The 18417-nt window shown below is 50.8% G+C and overlaps 1 protein-coding gene across 1 annotated transcript in view; it reads left to right on the top strand.

Moving 5' to 3' along the window:
- MYH7B (myosin heavy chain 7B) overlaps positions 1-18417 on the top strand; it is a 33350-nt gene that overhangs the window by 11034 nt on the left and 3899 nt on the right. The window contains exons 13-31 of the mRNA XM_054644748.2: positions 1027-1145; positions 2210-2359; positions 2960-3130; positions 3783-3962; positions 4048-4180; positions 5287-5363; positions 6865-6952; positions 7380-7497; positions 9028-9151; positions 9506-9642; positions 10050-10305; positions 10794-11036; positions 11413-11589; positions 11937-12082; positions 12637-12727; positions 13760-14149; positions 16175-16301; positions 16969-17087; positions 17283-17479. Coding sequence (XP_054500723.2) covers positions 1027-1145; positions 2210-2359; positions 2960-3130; positions 3783-3962; positions 4048-4180; positions 5287-5363; positions 6865-6952; positions 7380-7497; positions 9028-9151; positions 9506-9642; positions 10050-10305; positions 10794-11036; positions 11413-11589; positions 11937-12082; positions 12637-12727; positions 13760-14149; positions 16175-16301; positions 16969-17087; positions 17283-17479 — 3043 coding nt within the window. The remainder of the gene's footprint in view (positions 1-1026; positions 1146-2209; positions 2360-2959; positions 3131-3782; positions 3963-4047; positions 4181-5286; positions 5364-6864; positions 6953-7379; positions 7498-9027; positions 9152-9505; positions 9643-10049; positions 10306-10793; positions 11037-11412; positions 11590-11936; positions 12083-12636; positions 12728-13759; positions 14150-16174; positions 16302-16968; positions 17088-17282; positions 17480-18417) is intronic.

Raw genomic sequence — 18417 nt, 5'->3', positions numbered from 1 at the left:
CCAGATTGGGATAACTCCCCCTGCCTGGCCTGTGGAGGTCAGGGACCCTGATCCCCTGATCCCTCATTGATTTAGGCCCTGTGGGGGTGCTCCAAGGGCTTGGCCTTGAGCAGGAATTTTTGGGACAATCTCTCTGCAAGGTGGCCTCATCTGCATCAGACTTGTCTCAGCAGCATCCTAGGGTGTCACAGCCCTGCTGGGCTTCATCTTGTGCAGTCTCCTCCTGCTCTTCACCTCCTGCACTTCAATGGACAGCATTCCAGCCAGGCTGGGAGCAGGACCTGCTCAGCTCACAGCCTCCTGAAGAGCTGTTAGAGTAGGACACAATCACTGTCCAACACTTTCCCTGGTTGGTTGCTCAGCAAAATCCAATGCAATGCACAGATCTGAGAACAGACAGAGTGCAGAGCAAACCTGAAGGGAGAGGGTGACTTTCCAGCACGTGGGAGAGTGAGAAGGGGGAGCTCTGGCACGTACTCTGAAGGTTGCAGCAGGGATCCAGCAGAAATGATCACCTGGATCAGTCTTTGTCACGTTAACATTCATGAAGGAAAAGTTCTCTGTGCCTCAGGAGTGGCAACACAGCCTTTAGCTGCTACCTGGTCATTAATGAAGGTTTTGATATGGCACTGATTTCCCTGCAGAGGTGATTTGCTAGCTACAATCTGCTATCAGGAGTTTATGAAAGACAATCACCTCTCTTCTGGTCAATTCAAATCTGCTGTGTGGAAATTCAAACCTCCACTGGAAAATGCATAGAGAATCCCAGATCAATAAGGCTAAAACCTGATAAGCACCTGATAAGGTGCAGCAGGCCTCCAAACAGTAACTTCTCAGTCAGAAAGTTAAACTTTAAAGCATCATAGACTATCCAAGATGGAAAATCACATTAGACACTGGAGGAGGTGGAAAAAACAGTGTGGTTAGCACTGATTATCACAAGAGCAGATCATTTTTTATTTTGGTTCCTTTCCCCCTTCCCAGACCCTCCTTGCAGGCTCCTCATGCCTTTGTGCTGCCTTCCAGGTGCTGACAAAGCTGCCTATCTCATGGGAATCAGCTCAGCTGAACTCATCAAGGGGCTGCTCCATCCTCGTGTCAAAGTGGGCAATGAGTACGTGACCAAGGGGCAGAACGTGGAGCAGGTGAGTGACAGCACAGCAGGACACTGGGCTGCCACTGGTGCTTCAGTTCACTGTCGTGGGTGTAGGGGGAGATCCAGAGCAGCAGGAGAAGGTGAATCCACAGTTCTTGGCTTTTAAGAGCAGGGGAAATGGGTGGCAGAGCTGGCTGATAGCTTTGCACATTAACCAAGGCTGGAGATTGAATCTGGTGTCTTTGCAATGAGGTTGGATCTCAGCCAGAGCAGGTCCAGGTTCTGTGGATCTGCTTCAGAGACAGTCACACTCTTGAGAAGAGTTCAGCCCTGAAAATTAGAAAACTCTGGATATCTAAACACTCATCTGAGTTGATCTTGTAGAAGACTCAAATGCACCAAACACGTGTCTTGTCAGATTCCAGCCACACCCCAGCTGGGAACCCAGACCTGGCCTGAATAGTGCAAGCCAGTCCTTGAGCAAAGTTCAGGAGGACCTCAGCAGCTGGTGTCCTATCCAAAGTGGGCTGTAGGCACAAGGCTTCTGAAAATGTCATTTTAAACTGAATTTATATCCTAAGACCTTGGAGGCAAGATAGGCCTGGTAGGCAGGAACACACTTGTGTGGAATGCAAAGCAATTTTGGAGCTTGTGCTGTAACCATAAACTCCTTGGATGTGTCTGTCCATCCTTTGTGTGCCAGGAGGAGCTCTCTGTCAGCCTGTGGCTCCTGCAGGAGCAGGGAGAAGCTCACTTGTGGTGGTTTGCACAGGGGTCCCAGGATGAGGGAAGAGACAAGGATCTGACTCCATGTTTCAGAAGGCTGATTCATTATTTTATGATATATGTTATAGTAAAACTATACTAAAAGAATAGAAGAAGGGATTTCATCAGAAGGATAGTAAGGAATAGAAAAGAATGCAATGATAATAAAATCTTGTGACTGACCAGAGAGTCTGAGACAGCTGGACTGTGATTGGCCATTAATTATAAACAATCACATGAGACCAATCCCAGATGCACCTGTTGCATTCCACAGCAGCAGATAACCATTGGTTACATTTAAGGAAAGGATTTTTCATAACCATGTGTGCTCTGGGCTTTGCCTTGCAGGTGCTGTACGCTGTGGGGGCCCTGGCTAAAGCCACCTACGACCGCATGTTCAAGTGGCTGGTGGCCCGCATCAACAAGACCCTGGACACCAAGCTGGCCAGGCAGTTCTTCATTGGGGTGCTGGACATTGCAGGCTTTGAGATCTTTGATGTGAGTTCTGCAGGCCCCTGCAGTGGGTTCAGGGAGTTCAGTCCCCTGGGGTTTGAGAGCTCCTCTAAGAAGGTGCTGGCCTTGATGAGAAGAGGGGCTCTTGTCTGGATTGATGTATCTGGAGCGAGCAGGAATGATTTAACACTGCTGTGGGCACATCTCTAGTGATTGCTGGCTACCTGCTGTGGCAGCCACACAGCTGAGCCTGGCAGGAATCACCCTTCAGACCCAGGCAAAGCACAAGAGTGAATCCCTGCCCGTCCCTATAGGACACGAAATAACACGATGTGCACACAGCTCTCCCAGGGTGAAAAGAGCACTTTTAATTTCTGACTCCAACATTTATAGATTTCCAAAAGTGACAGTGGATTGGAGGGTGACAGTGCCACCTCCCCAATGACACTGGACAAACCAACAGTCCATCAAATTTCTTCTCCTCCAGAAAAGAATGCAAAACAATGAGTTATTTACAGAAAGTGTGTGAGAAAGTTCGTTAGAAGAATGTAAACATCAGAAGGCTTAGAAAATCTTAAAAAAACAGGGTGACACCTTCCCTTCTGGAGCTTCTCCTTTTGATTCACATCTGCTTTGTTCTTGCAGTTCAACAGCTTTGAGCAGCTGTGCATTAACTTCACCAATGAGAAACTGCAACAGTTCTTCAACCACCACATGTTTGTCCTGGAGCAGGAGGAATACAAGAAGGAAGGCATTGAATGGGTCTTCATTGACTTTGGCCTGGACCTGCAAGCCTGCATTGACCTGATTGAGAAGGTAGAGTGTGAGGCAGGGCACAGAAATGGTACTGCTGGGGGACAGTTTGTTTGCAAAGGCTGCAACAGAGAGGTGCTCTGCTACCAAAATTTAATTATTCCCTTCCAGGTCAGGCGCAAGTACCCAACATTTTTTTCCCAATACTTACAGCTCAGAGCCTCCAGCCCCTTGAGATCTTTTCCACACAAATTTTGACTTTATGAAAACATGGAAATTCTGTTTCTACCCACTGGGGAGCCACAAAACTTGGTGCAGCCTTTTCCTCCAGAGAGCAATCATCTCTTCCCCTTTCTTTCTACCCACTTACAGCCCATCAGTGCCTCTTGAGCATTCACTGATTCAGAGCAGCTTGTAGAAAATATTTCCACCATTGCATGAAGGAAACTCTTTTTTATTTTTTTTGAAAAGGAACAATCCTGGAGAGGATCCCTCCTTCTCAACAATCTGTTGGACTAGGGCAAACTGCCATGTCTTGCAGGCCTGGCCAGTCCCACATGGAGGTCAGGTGCAGCCTGGAATATGCCAATGACAGCCTGGCCCCATGGCCAGTGTCTTGCACCTGGGCTAGGATGGGATCTCCCCAGCATCCCTGTTTTGGGATGGGACGTGGCAACACCGAGCTCAGTCCTCTTGATCCCCCCTCTCCCTGCAGCCCATGGGAATCCTGTCCATCCTGGAAGAGGAGTGCATGTTCCCCAAAGCCTCTGACATGACCTTCAAGTCCAAGCTCTACGACAACCACATCGGGAAGTCGCCCAACTTCCAGAAGCCGCGGCCGGACAAGAAGCGCAAGTACGAGGCGCACTTTGAGGTGGTGCACTACGCTGGTGTGGTACGTCCCTGGCAGCCCCTCCCAGCCCCCACAGCTCCCCCTGGGCAGGGACAGGGCTGGCCTGACCTTTCCTGTCCTGGGACAGGTGCCATACAACATCGTGGGGTGGCTGGACAAGAACAAGGACCCCCTGAACGAGACAGTGGTGTCCGTCTTCCAGAAATCCCAGAACAAGCTCCTGGCCTCCCTCTATGAGAACTATGTGGGCTCTGCTTCAGGTGAGGAACCCCCTCACCCTGTTTTTTACCTCAGTCTCTTCTCTTCTCTTCTCTTCTCTTCTCTTCTCTTCTCTTCTCTTCTCTTCTCTTCTCTTCTCTTCTCTTCTCTTCTCTTCTCTTCTCTTCTCTTCTCTTCTCTTCTCTTCTCTTCTCTTCTCTTCTCTTCTCTTCTCTTCTCTTCTCTTCTCTTCTCTTCTCTTCTCCTCTCCTCTCCTCTCCTCTCCTCTCCTCTCCTCTCCTCTCCTCTCCTCTCCTCTCCTCTCCTCTCCTCTCCTCTCCTCTCCTCTCCTCTCCTCTCCTCTCCTCTCCTCTCCTCTCCTCTCCTCTCCTCTCCTCTCCTCTCCTCTCCTCTCCTCTCCTCTCCTCTCCTCTCCTCTCCTCTCCTCTCTTCTCTTCTCTTCTCTTCTCTTCTCTTCTCTTCTCTTCTCTTCTCTTCTCTTCTCTTCTCTTCTCTTCTCTTCTCTTCTCTTCTCTTCTCTTCTCTTCTCTTCTCTTCTCTTCTCCTCTCCTCTCCTCTCCTCTCCTCTCCTCTCCTCTCCTCTCCTCTCCTCTCCTCTCCTCTCCTCTCCTCTCCTCTCCTCTCCTCTCCTCTCCTCTCCTCTCCTCTCCTCTCCTCTCCTCTCCTCTCCTCTCCTCTCCTCTCCTCTCCTCTCCTCTCCTCTCCTCTCCTCTCCTCTCCTCTCCTCTCCTCTCCTCTCCTCTCCTCTCCTCTCCTCTCCTGCCAGATGTTGGTGCAGCATCCCTGTCCCTGGCAGCCCAGGCCAAGGGAAAATCCACACTGATCCCTAAAATCCAAGTTGGTGGGTGCTGGTTTAAGGGCTTGTGTGGGGTTGTAGGGTTGTTGTGGTGGCCCTGTGACTTTGGGAGTGTGAAGGGGTGTCTTGCTACCAGGAGCTGAGGAGCAACACCCAGAGCTGAGTGCTGTGGGAGGTGGCTGCTGGGTGGTTTTGGTGGTCAGTGCCTTTGTTTTTCAGCAGGGCACAATCACCTCTGCTTTAGAGACAGCAAGGGCTGTGGGAATTTTAGGGGTGTTTGGGGGTGCCCCTGAGTCCTTCAAGGCAGGCAGATTTTTGCTGATGTAAGTAATCAATATTTCAACCCAACAGAGGAACCTCACAAGCCAGGGACCAAGGAGAAACGTAAGAAGGCAGCTTCCTTCCAAACAGTGTCACAGCTGCACAAGGTGAGAGCCAGTCCCTCATCCAGGGCCATGAGGGGAACCTGCTGAGGGTCCCACCAGCAGTCACACTTCCCTGCCAAGACTTGGTTTCTTGCATTTCCTGGGCCCTGAGGGACCACAAGAGCTCCTGAGGGACACCACCAGACCAAAGCCCCCAACTCCCTGTCACCCCTGGCCAAGGGAGCTGTGCCTGGCAGAGTCCCAGCCCTGTCCCCATGCTCCCAGGGCAGGACAGGAGGCTCCAGGCTGGCAGAGCTCCCTTCCCCTGGAGCTGGGCTCGTGCTGCTCCTGCCCTCGTGATGCTTGTGGCAGCTCCTCCACCTCTGAGAGAGAGGCAGTTAAGACTTGTAGTGATGTTTAGATAATTAATTCCATGAACATCACTTTAAGTCTGTGCTACTTCTCTCCTCATTCCTGTCAGCTGGAAGGACAGAAGACAATGGAGGAGGATCTTGCAGGTCTCTGAGCAGGCAGCTCCCTGTGCTGGGGGGTGACCTGGCCCATTTGACAGCTCAGGATGTCACACAGCTCCATCCCATACTCACCACTGGGGTTACTGGTCCAACCCAGAGCTCAGCAACTGGAAAGCAGCACAGAGGGTTGTGTCCTGCCATGACAGCCTTGTGACAGGGCAAAGGTCACAGCCCTGAGGCTGCCAGAGCTCCAGGAGTTTGGAGAGCACTCCCAGGCATAGAGGGGGTTGTTGGGGTGTCTGTGCAGGGCCTGGAGCTGGACTGGATGATCTTTGTGGGTTCCTTCCAACTCTGGATATTCTGTGATTCGTTGCCAAGGTGCTTGCAGAAGGCAGCTCCTGTTGAGGGAAAAGTGTGACTTTCTTCCTTTTGGATAAGTCACAGGCCTTGGGGAAAGGTGTCTGTGGTGAGGAGGTGCCCCATGGTGATGTGGAGCTCTTCCCTGAGCATGTCCTGGACAGGCTGAGCCTGTACAAGCAGGGGAAGGCAGCTGGAAAGATCAAGGGTAGAGCTGCCTTGGAGAGAAAAGGAGAGGCAGTCTGGCACAGCAGTTCCTCTGCCACAGCCAGAGGGGGTGAAGCACTGTGGAAGTGCAGGGAAATCCTGCATATCCTGACATTCTCTGTCTGCAGCCAGTGTGGACACCAGCACTGGAACTGCTCTGTTCCAGGAATATGCTCAGTCCTGTGTCCCTGGCTCTCCCCTGCAGCAAAACTTTACCTACAAATGCTTGGGAAGCATCTGGCACTGCAAAATTCTGTAGCACAGCAAAACCTGCCCGTGCCATCTGGCCTGTGTGCCAGCCCAGCCCCCTCTGCCATGGGGACAGTGTCCCACCCTGGCAGGAGGCTCTGACCATGCCCCAGGTGGGGATGTCCCCTGCCAGGATAGCAGGAGGAAATGCCCTTTCTCCTGCCATAAGGGGCTCTCAGGGTCTGCTCCCTCCCTGCCTGTGGGGGAAAGGAGCTGGAGAGACAGAGAAGCATTGCAGGGAAGCAGAGCTGTCCCCTCACCCTGTGTGTGCCCTGCAGGAGAACCTCAACAAGCTGATGACCAACCTGCGCTCCACCCAGCCCCACTTCGTGCGCTGCATCATCCCCAACGAGACAAAGACCCCAGGTATGGGACAGCTCAGGGGGCTGGGGACGTCTGGGAACTGGCAGGGATCCTTGCACCCACCCTCTCCTCAGCCCTCTTCATACTGCACTGAGCCCTGACCCCAGTGCTGAAACTCCTGTGAGCCAGATCAATCTCCTCTGCTGGGGAGAATGAGCTTTGCCAGGCTCCCATTTTGGGTGTGCAGCCTGGCACTTGGCATGAATGCACACCCAAAATGGGATGCACAGCAGGCAGGGATGAGTCTTCCAGGCTGAGTTCCACCATGCAAGGCCCAGGCTGCAGCACTGGTGCTCAGCACACACCTGCAGGACAGGCCAACAGCCATGTTCAAACCACAGATGTTCCCAGGGTTCACACCCAGGCTGCAGCTGCATTTCCTCTGTCTTCTTGGGCTGAGCACGTGCTCTGTGTGTGTCCTGCCCCTCAGGAGCCATGGATTCCTTCCTGGTGCTGCACCAGCTGCGCTGCAATGGAGTCCTGGAAGGGATCCGCATCTGCCGCAAGGGCTTCCCCAACAGGATCCTCTACGCAGAGTTCAAGCAGCGGTAACGCCCTCCTCTTCCTCACCCAGCCCGTGTTTCCAGGGCAGACAGACTTGTCCTGGCTCTGAGCTGCTCCCCAGCTTGTCCAGAGCTGCTGTGAACCCCCAGTGCCCGTCCAGTTTGGGATAGCTCTGCTGCTGGCTCTGGGGTGCCAGGTGTGGAGAGTTTGGGATGGGATCGGGGTGTTTGAGGTGCTGCTGCAGGGGGAAGGTGGCAAGGCTCATGTCACTCTTGTGCTGAGAAAAACACAGGAACAGGCAGGAGGCAGTGTTGTAGAAAGAGTGTCTTGGTTTGGAAAGACAGGTGCCTGCTAAGGAAGGCAGGAGCCTCCCCTGAAATGGAGAATGTAAACCCTTCCCACCCCTCTGAATTGCTATAAATTTTAAATTAAGGGGCTCTCAGGCAAAAATATGGGAGCAGGAAATAACAGTTGTTTAATAGGGAAGAAAAAAAATAAAGGATAAAATAAACAATGCAGTGCACTAAACCAACAGTGCCAGAGTCAGAACCCAGCCTGACACCCTGTGGGTCAGGCTGTTGGCAGCAGAACCATTGGAATTGTGGCTCAGCCCTCCTGCAGTGCCAGGGCTGGTTCTGCTGGAGCAGGGATCCTGGAGAAAGGTGCAGTCTCTGCCTCTGAAGATCCAGGGCAAGAGGCAGCTGCTGTTCCTCTGGGCAATCCAGTGCAGAAGCTGTGCTGGTGTTCCAGAAGCTCCAGATTCTATCCAGGTAGGAATGCTTGGCTCCTCCCTCTGGGCTCACATCTCCCAATGGGATGCTGTAGCTCTTATCAGCCATGCAGGGACATTCAATGGCTGTTATCAGCAGGTGTCCCCCTGAGGGAGGAGTGGGTGTGGTCACTCACAGAGAGAGATAAGGCAAACTGCCCACTTGACAAAAGATAATCTGCCATACAGATGGTGATAGAATACATCTTGCCTTGCAATCTGGAACAAAGAGCAAAGAAGGTTTTATTCAAGAAAATCTGGTGGTTTTTATAGAGTGAGACAATAGATTTTATTTGATTGGCTAATTAATAAAAACATCTTCCTCACACACTGTTTTTGAGAAGAACAGACAGATGAAGTAGAAAAACACCACCTGCAGATTATTTATACTTAAAAAGTTATCACATCTTTACAACTTCCTAAAAATTCTCACAAGCTGCTGTGAGAAACACTTGCTGTTTCTTTCTCTCTGTCCCATGGCATCCACAGGCTCAGGCTTCTCTGATCCTGGCTCACATTTCTCTCTGCCCTTGGGATGGATCCTCAGGGTTCTCACCTTAGGGTCCCATCCATGCTGCCTAATGAGGACAGTGGTGTCCTGGCACAGTCTCCCTGATGTTCAGGGACTAAAATCTGCCAGGGTTCCCTGGTGCCTGCAATCCTGTGCCCTGGAGCAGCTGGTTCACACCCAGCTCCAGCCTGTGGTGCAGCCCCATGGCCCCAGTGGGCACTGGCATGCCTGGGGCTCTGGGGTGATGCTGGTGCTGCAGTCCTCTTGCATGGCCTCCCTCTGCTTTCCCCACAGCTACCGTATCCTCAACCCAGCAGCCATTCCAGAAGACAAGTTTGTGGACAGCAGGAAGGCCACAGAGAAGCTGCTGAGCTCCCTGGAACTGGACCATGCCCAGTACAAGTTTGGTCACACCAAGGTGAGAGAGGGCAGCTGACCCTTGGCAGGGAGAAGTTTCCCCTGCTGTTACTCTCTGTGCCTGGCCACAGCCCTGCTGCAGCCCTGCACTCTGCAGGGTCTGTGTGGCCCTTGAAGGGACTCAGGAGGGCAGAGGAAGGTGCAGGCTGGGAAGAGAAAGAGCAGCTCTGAGCAGGTCACTGCTGCCTGACCTCGTCCCACCCAAACATCATCTTGTCCCTGCTGGGGAGATGATGTGCTCAGGGCAGGTCTGGTTCCTGTGCCATGTGTGGGGGCAGCTCCATGTTTCCCTGGCAGGTTGTGTTACCCTAAGCCCTCTGTCCTTCTGCTGGTGACTCCACTCTCTTGCCCACAGGTGTTTTTCAAGGCTGGTTTGCTGGGCTTGCTGGAGGAGATGCGAGATGAACGTCTGGCCAAGGTCCTGACAATGCTCCAGGCCAGGATCCGGGGCCACCTCATGCGTGTGGAGTATCAGAAGATCATCAGCAGGAGGTAGAGCTGTGGGGGCAAAAGGCAGAACTTTGTGTCTCCTTGTCTCTTCTGCACGTGTCTGTGGGTTTGGCCTGTGGGGTTTGCCTGTGTCTGGCAGTGATTGATCCTGGGGGATGGAGACAGACCTGGAAGAGGTCTGGCATGGCCCTGGTAGGGAGGATCTAGGTGTGGGGAGCCTCTGGTTTGCACTGGAAGATTCAGAGGGAGGCAGAGTGAGGAGAGCTGAGATCCAAGCCACCCCACCCAGCCCAGCAGGGCCAGTACAGTGTGCAGACAGTGTCCCATTCATTCACCATTCTGCCATTTGTCCAGCTGGTGGAGAATGGAGCAGAATCCAGGCCTGCAGAAGCCAGGATGGGACACGGGGAATGTCCACCCCTGATGATGCTGTGCTTGTATTCCCCCAGGGACGCCCTCTACACCATCCAGTGGAACATCCGTGCCTTCAACGCTGTCAAGAACTGGTCCTGGATGAAGCTGTTCTTCAAGATCAAGCCTTTACTCAAGTCTGCTCAGACTGAAAAGGAAATGTCCAACCTGAAGGAGGAATTCCAGAAGCTGAAGGAGGCTCTGGAGAAGTCTGAGGCTAAGAGGAAGGAGCTGGAAGAGAAGCAAGTCTCCATGATCCAGGAGAAGCACGACCTGGCTCTGCAGCTGCAGGCAGTGAGTGCCTCACCCTCTCTCTGGGCTGTTAAGACAGTGCAGGATCCATGGGTAAAAGTAGGAGCAGAATATCCTAGAACCCTCCTTCAGCCTCTTGCAGTTCTGAAGCTCCCTCATAGTCACAATCTGTCTGAAACACAACCTAAGACTGCAGAACTGAAGTACCATCACATGCTGGGGCTGTCACAGGGATTTCTGATCCCCTGGCTCTAGGAAGGGTGCTCTCCTCACAGGGTGGTGGGAGGGGATGGCAATGTTTGCTTGCCAAATTTTGTGCTGTTTTTTTTCTTTTTTGTCCTTCCTCTGGAAACACTGAGCTGCTCTTTGGCCCTGGTTAGTGTGAGTGCTTGAACCTTGATGACAGGCACTGACTGGAGCTGTACCTCAGGCTTGCTCTGCCCCTTCCACAAGGAGAAGGGCAGGACAGCAGGGCTGAGAGCAGAGTGCTGGGGCAGAGGGTGAGCACTGCTCTCCTGTGCCTCTCCCAGGAGCAGGACAACCTGGCAGATGCAGAGGAGCGCTGTGACCTGCTCATCAAGTCCAAGATCCAGCTGGAGGCCAAGGTGAAGGAGCTGCTGGAGCGTGTGGAGGATGAGGAGGAGATAAGCTCAGAGCTCACCGCCAAGAAGCGCAAGCTGGAGGATGAGTGTGCAGAGCTGAAGAAGGACATTGATGACCTGGAGATCACACTGGCCAAGGTGGAGAAAGAGAAACACGCCACAGAGAACAAGGTAACCAAGCTCCCTGCAGGGGCCAGCCTCAGTGCCTGTGGGGACACCAGAGGAACATCTGGGATAAGGCTGCTGGTGTGGGGAAACTGGGGCAGGGCAGAGGAAAAGGGGAGTGTGAGAGGGAAAAACCCCTCTGTGTCCTGCCTCATTGCCCAGAGGGCTGGAGGCAAATGGTTCTGTGCTGTGGCAAGTGATCTGAGGCATGGAAAACCCACCTGGTGGGGCCAGCCTGACTGAGGGAAGAGGGGCTGGCTGCGGGTGGGGAGCAGAGCTGGTGTTGCCCATGGATGGACTCCTGCCTTGCCAGGGTCAGGCTGCTGGAGCAGCTTTGCACCTCCCTCTGAGATGCTCTCTACTTTCGTCCTCACTGATGCAGGTTAAAAACCTGATTGAGGAGATGGCTGGTCTGGATGAGATCATTGCCAAGCTGACAAAGGAGAAGAAAGCCCTGCAGGAGGCCCATCAGCAGGCCCTGGATGACCTACAGGCTGAAGAGGACAAGGTCAACACACTGACCAAAGCCAAGGTCAAACTGGAGCAGCAAGTGGATGATGTGAGTCACAGGCCAGTGAGAATAAAGCAAGAGAGGTTTGGGTCACATCTTCAGGAGAGCCCAAAGGCTGTCCCTGAGTGGCATCTGGAGTGTGGGATTGTTACCAGATCCCCCTTTAATATGGCCAGTTGATGAATAATCCCATTGGCAAACTACCCCCAAAACAAGAGGTGGTGTAGAGCACCTCATGGAGAGCAGTCCTGGGCTGAGGGAGTGGGACTGGAGACCAGCTGGGAAACACCTCTGGCCTCCAGGGGATTGGTGAAGTTCCCACAGCAGTGGACATGGGTAAGGGGGGGCTACAGAAGGTCCTTTCCCTCCTTATTCCACCTCCCTTGGTTCTCCAGCTGGAAAGTTCTCTTGAGCAAGAAAAGAAGGTCCGCATGGACCTGGAGAGAGCCAAGAGGAAGCTTGAAGGAGACCTGAAGCTGTCACAAGAGTCTGTGATGGATCTGGAGAATGACAAACAGCAGCTGGATGAGAAGCTCAAGAAGTGAGTGTGTGACACGTGCCTGGGCTCTGGGCACCTCTAAAGCCAGCAGATTTAGTGTGGTCTCTGCAGGGGCAGCTGGGCTGTGGCTGTGTCATCCTCCTCTGGGCACTGCTGTGTGACCAGCCCAGGCACAGTGAGGGCTTGGATTTCCTGGGCACTTTGCAGAGAGGCTGAGGAACTTGTGACAGGCTCACAGACCAGGGCTCACAGACCTTCCTTTGTCCATGGGGCTGGACAGGAGGGACCTGCCTGGCAGGATCCAGCACACTGCTGGGCCTCAGCTGCAAGCACAGCCTTCAGTTGTGTCCCATTCTCACTGGGGAACTGGAGAACACCTTGGGACCTCAGAGGGAAACCCTCAGAACCAGCTCTCTGCCAATTTGGCTACTTGAGCCCTTCCTGTGAGCCTTCCATGAGCTGCTGCTTATCCCTGCAGTCCCTTTCCATTGTAGGCTTGTTCATCCTCTACCCTGGGTGTAGAGTGCAGGGAAATTTAGGACCCAGAAGGACCTGTCAGGACAGTGTTTGTCTGATCAGAGGCTCTGTCTGTACAGGAAAGACTTTGAGATGAGTCAGCTGAACTCAAGGATTGAAGATGGGCAAGTGATGGAGGCCCAGCTGCAGAAGAAGATCAAGGAGGTCCAGGTATGGTGGGAAGAACTGTTCTTACATCCTGGGAGTCCATAATCTCCATCAGATGTGATGTGCAGGGGAATCTGCATGAGCCAGTCTCTCTCTGAGCACAGGGGCATCCCCTTGGAAAAAGCTGGCATGAGTAGCAGGAGCCAAGCCCTCTGCCAAAATGTGGTGGGTTGAAAATTAAAGAATGAGCTATTGAGGTGAACACTATCACCAGCCTGAGGAACAGCTTCCAGGATATGTAGTTCTTTGTCCAAAATAAAACCTTTAATCCAATAACCAAACTCTGAAAATCCAAATCTAGGTCAATGGGCTTCTTCCTATCAGAGACAGGTCCCCAGAATCATGAAAGTTCCCATAAAAAGAAGCTAATGCCAGCTGGATCCTGATGGCAGGGACAGAGGAGAGCAGGAGCTCCAAACGTGCTACCAAGGAGCACCTGCCTTCCAAAACAGCCCAAGACTTTTTGCCTCCCATCATCATCAGAGATGCTGCTCCACTGCAGAGAGCAGAGATGCTGTATAGGAATGGGGAGTGACAAAACTATTCTTTGTCTCCTAAAAAGGGAAAAAAGCCCAGAAGTTTCTCTCCTCAATTAGGTAAAAAGACACCTCATGGGACCTGGGGAACTTCACCTCAAACTTAAGGATGGCCAATTGGACAGGAGCCAAAAAGTCCTGCCTGGGCAATTTGCTAGAAAAAGAAGAGAACAAAGAAACTAATCACTTTTGTGGGGTGTTTCACCAGGAGCAAGAACCTCTTGCACCTGGCTTGGTTTTTCTCAGTAAAGAGTTTTGTTATTTTGCCTTTTATTAAAACTTTTCTGTTTCCAACACTGCCACAGAAACCACCCTGCTGATTTTATGCCTTCTAAGGTAGCTGAGCTATCTTGGGTGTGATATAAATCTCCAAGATATAAATCTCCAGCATTGATCTATGGTCTCTCTGCGCTAGACAAGACCTAGCTGGAAGAGACCATAGATAAATGCTGGAGCTTCACCCAGATCTTGGAGCACCTGCCCTTTTCTGTGTGTGCAGGCACGCGTGGAGGAGCTGGAGGAGGAGCTGGAGGCCGAGCGAGCCGCCAGGGCCAAGGTGGAGAAGCAGCGGGCGGAGGCGTCGCGGGAGCTGGAGGAGCTGAGCGAGCGGCTGGAGGAGGCGGGCGGCAGCACGGCCACGCAGCTGGAGCTCAACAAGAAGAGGGAGGCCGAGTTCCTGAAGTTGAGGAGGGACCTGGAGGAGGCCACGCTGCAGCACGAGGCCACGGCGGCCGCGCTGAGGAAGAAGCACGCGGACAGCGTGGCCGAGCTGAGCGAGCGCATCGACGGCCTGCAGCGCGTCAAGCAGAAACTGGAGAAGGAGAAGAGCGAGATGAAGATGGAGATTGATGATCTGTCCTCCAATGTTGAGTACATCACCAAGGGCAAGGTGGGTCCTTGTGAAAAACGCCCATCACTTGGTTTTAAAATTTTAAAAGTTTCATAGTGATAAAATGGTTATAAAAATGTCAGAAGCCAGGGAATTCCTCTGCCTGCCCTAGAAAACTCGAGACCCTGCCAAGAGGCTCAGAGACCTTGGCACAGAGCCCAAGACCCCTGTGCCTTTGATCTTGACCCATGGAAAAAACAATTACCAACCTTTATATGAGGAAGTCAAGGAAGTTTAAGTAGAATAATAGTTAGTTTGTCACGTGGTGAAAAACAGATTTTTGAGGTTTTTAGAATGGGGGCTCGGGGTCCCAAGATGGAAGAATGTAAGTGTGCCTTGTCCTTTTTCCTTCATCTTCCTAGCCTTCATCTTCTAGGTGATGTTAGCATTTTTAGATAGGTTTAGAGTTGAAACTCACTGTCTAACATAAGTGATAGGCATTAAGAAGTTATTGTAAATAGTGTACACGTAGTTTTTAGTATAAAAAGATAACACTGCCCCAAGGATGGGCAGTGTGCATCAACCTGATCCGCTAGACATACCTTGGTGGGTTGGAGAAAGAATTTTATAGATAAGAAACAATAAACAGCCTTGAGAACAAGAACAGAAGATTTCTGACTCCTTCTTTGACTGCCAGGCTGAGAAAAGAGATTTTCTAACGCATCTCAAGGTCACTCTGACCAGCTGAGATTCCGAGATAAAAATAGCAATATAATTAGAGTAATAAAAATTTTGGACAATTTGGATTAGGACAATATGAAACAACAGAAACAAAGAGTTATAGGCAGTCCAAGTACCTTTTTCTGGGCAACATAAGCGTGAAAAAGGACCTACGTTAACAGAGGATTAACCCTTAAAAGCAACAACCTGTTGCATATTCATACACCTCATCCATGATGCATAAATTCCAGTCAAACACAGGATTCTGTCTGGGCAGTGTCAGCTTCTTCCTATGAATCCTAACGGCATCTTCATGGCTGAGTGAGGCAAGAAGTTCATTTCTTCTGATAATGGGGCAATAAATTCTGTTTCTCTGAAAGATTTAGGTGTCCTGTGGCTGCTGTCTCAGTGCAAGTCCTTTCTTTAGAAAAGAAGTATCCTACACAGCGTAGTTTCTATTTTAACCTTATGTTATAACCTAAAACTATATTTAACACACTACTTAAGAAAATTAAAACAGCATAACTTTCTAACACATATAATATTCATTTTAATATTTGCATAAAGCCAATCATAAAATACACATTTTTCACAGTCCTCGTTCTCCAGGGGGCTGGTTGGTCTCTCCTGTGGACACCAGTGCAGCTGGGTGCTGTAGTGGTGTTCACAGGGGTCCCAGGACGAGGGAAGAGATGAGAATGTTGACTCCATGTTTCAGAAGGCTGATTTATTATTTTATGATATATATTATATTAAAAGAAAATGATGTATTAAACTATACTAAAAGAATAGAAGAAAGGATTTAATCAGAAGGCTTGAAAGGAATAGAAAGGAATGATAACAAAAGCTCATAACTCTCAGAGAGTCCGAGCCAGCTGACTGTGATTGGCCATTAATTAGAAACAATCAACATGGACCAATCAAAGATGCACCTGTTGAATCCACAGCAGCAGATAATAATTTTTACATTTTGTTTCTGAGGCCTCTCAGCTTCTCAGGAGAAAAAATCCTAGCAAAAGGATTTTTCATAAAATATGTCTGTGACAGGGCGCAGTGTGACCAGCACAGCCATGTCCATGGGGTGGTGTCACTGTGCCATGACCAAGCCCTGTTTGACCTGTAGCTTGTCCCTATGTCACTACAGGATGCTTTACTTGTCCTAGTCAAGTCTGGAGGCTCTGGGCAGGCATTTCCTGGGCAGCTTGGCTGCAGTGAGCCACTGTTAGCTTGGCAGCGAGCTCTGGCAGGCTCCTGCTCTCTGCCTTGCCTGCCATAGGATGTGCCTGGCAGGGCAGGGTATCCCAGGCTGGGAGATGTTGCTCTGTGCAGAGCTGAGCTCAGCCAGGCTGTGCTTGGTGCCCGCAGGCCAATGCAGAGAAGCTGTGCCGCACCTACGAGGACCAGCTGAACGAGGCCAAGGCCAGAGTGGATGAGCTGCAGCGGCAGCTGACGGACGTGAACGCGCAGCGGGGCCGGCTGCAGACCGAGAACGGTGAGCACAAAGCACCCGGCTGCCTCAGAGTGCTCTGAGCCTGGCTGTGAGCGGGGTTCAGCCAGGCAGGCTGTCCTCTGTGACCGTGCTCACAGGGGTCGAGGATGAGGAAGAGATGAGGATCTGACTCCATGTTTTAGAAAGCTTGATTTATTATTTTATGATATATATTATATTAAAACTATACTAAAATAATAGAAGAAAGGATTTCATCAGAAGGCTAGCTAGGAATAGAAAAAGAAGGAATGATAACAAAAGCTTGTGTCTCAGACAGAGAGTCCAAGCCAGCTGAGTGTGATTGGCCATTAATTAGAAACAACCACATGAGCCCAATCCCAGATGCACCTGTTGCATTCCACAGCAGCAGATAACCATTGGTTACATTTTGTTCCTGAGGCATCTTAGCTTCTCAGGAGGAAAAATCTTAAGGAAAGGATTTTTCATAAAACATGTCTGTGACAGTCCTCCTCCTCCCCTGGCGGGAAGAGCTAGGTGTGCCTCAGGAGGGATTCCTCGCTGGCATCCTTTGTCTTTAACTGGGTGCACCTCTGCCCAGCTTGCCCTGGTGGGGGGACAGCTGGAGGCCACAGGCTCTGGGGGAGTGTGGGCTAGTGCAGATTGCAGCCCTACAGTCCTGAAGTAGCAGTTTTGGCTGTGTTTAACCCAGGGGAGCTTACTCGGCTGCTGGAGGAGAAGGAGTCCTTCATCAACCAGCTGAGCCGTGGCAAGGTCTCGTTCACACAGAGCATTGAGGAACTCAAGAGGCAGCTGGAGGAAGAGACCAAGGTGAGGTTTCAGGGCATGGCCAGTCTCTGAGGGACACTGTGGCAGTGCCCCTTGGACTGGGGAGGTGGGACATACCCTGCACACAGGGCAGCTCTTCACCTGGGAGGAACAGCAATTCCCTGCTGCTGCTCCCAGGCCTGGTGCCATGGCCTGTGTCCTGGAGCCCAGAATCAGCTGCTCCTCTCTCTTCCTCAGGGCAAGAATGCCCTGGCCCATGCCCTGCAGGCCTCGCGGCACGACTGTGACCTGCTGCGGGAGCAGTACGAGGAGGAGGGGGAGGCCAAGAGCGAGCTCCAGAGGAACCTGTCCAAAGCCAATGCTGAGGTGGCCCAGTGGAGAACCAAGTACGAGACTGATGCCATCCAGAGGACTGAGGAGCTGGAGGAAGCCAAGTAAGTCCCATGGCACAAGTCAGGTCCTTGTAGGTGGTGACTTTCTGTTCAGCAGTGGGGCTCTCACAGACCTGGGGTGACACAGAACGCTCCTATTGTAAAATTAGAATTAGGGCACCCCTGATGAAGGAAGAGAAAATTGTGCATTTGACTCTATGTTTTTAGAAGGTCAATTTATTACTTTATTATACTATATAATTCTATATTACATTACATTACATCTAAATATAATATCTATATTATATTACATTACATTACATTACATCTGCTAAGTACTCAACTCTATTTTACTGCACAGCATCTCGACTGTCAGCTGACAGTCCCAACACACACACACACGTGTGGTGTTTGTGAGGTCCCTAGGATGAGGTGAGAGATGAGAATGTGTCTCCATTTTCTCAGAAGGCTGATTTATTATTTTATGATAGATATTATATTACATTACATTATATTATATTATATTATGCTATATTATGCTATATTAAAACTATACTAAAGAAAGAGAAAGGATACACCAGAAGGCTTAACAAGAACAAATAATATAAACTTGTCACTCCTCAGAGCCTCGACACAGCTGGACCATGATTGGTCATTAAATTAAAACAATTCACATGTTTGGATGAACAATTTCCAGACCACATTCCAGAGCAGCAAAACATGGAGAAGCTGAGGCTTCTCATCTTCCCAGGAGAAGAAATCCTGGCGAAGGGATTTTTCAGAAAATATGACAGTGACACGCATGGATTTAATTGGTCGGTGAATTAAAAAACTTACACTAGAATCTAATTACTAATTCCCTCAGGTAAACAATCTTTCACAAGGTTGTTCACAATTCTACTTGTGAACAACACAGGCACAGCAAATAAGAACTGTTTTTCTTTTCTGTGAGCTTCAGAGAACACGAATCTCAGAATATCTTTGGGGAGTTGTGCCTTGCA

Source organism: Agelaius phoeniceus, chromosome 17 (genome assembly GCF_051311805.1).
Source record: "Agelaius phoeniceus isolate bAgePho1 chromosome 17, bAgePho1.hap1, whole genome shotgun sequence".
Lineage (NCBI taxonomy): Eukaryota > Metazoa > Chordata > Aves > Passeriformes > Icteridae > Agelaius > Agelaius phoeniceus.
The sequence above is the reverse complement of the archived record's forward strand: the minus strand, read 5'-3'. Positions and strand labels throughout refer to the sequence as shown.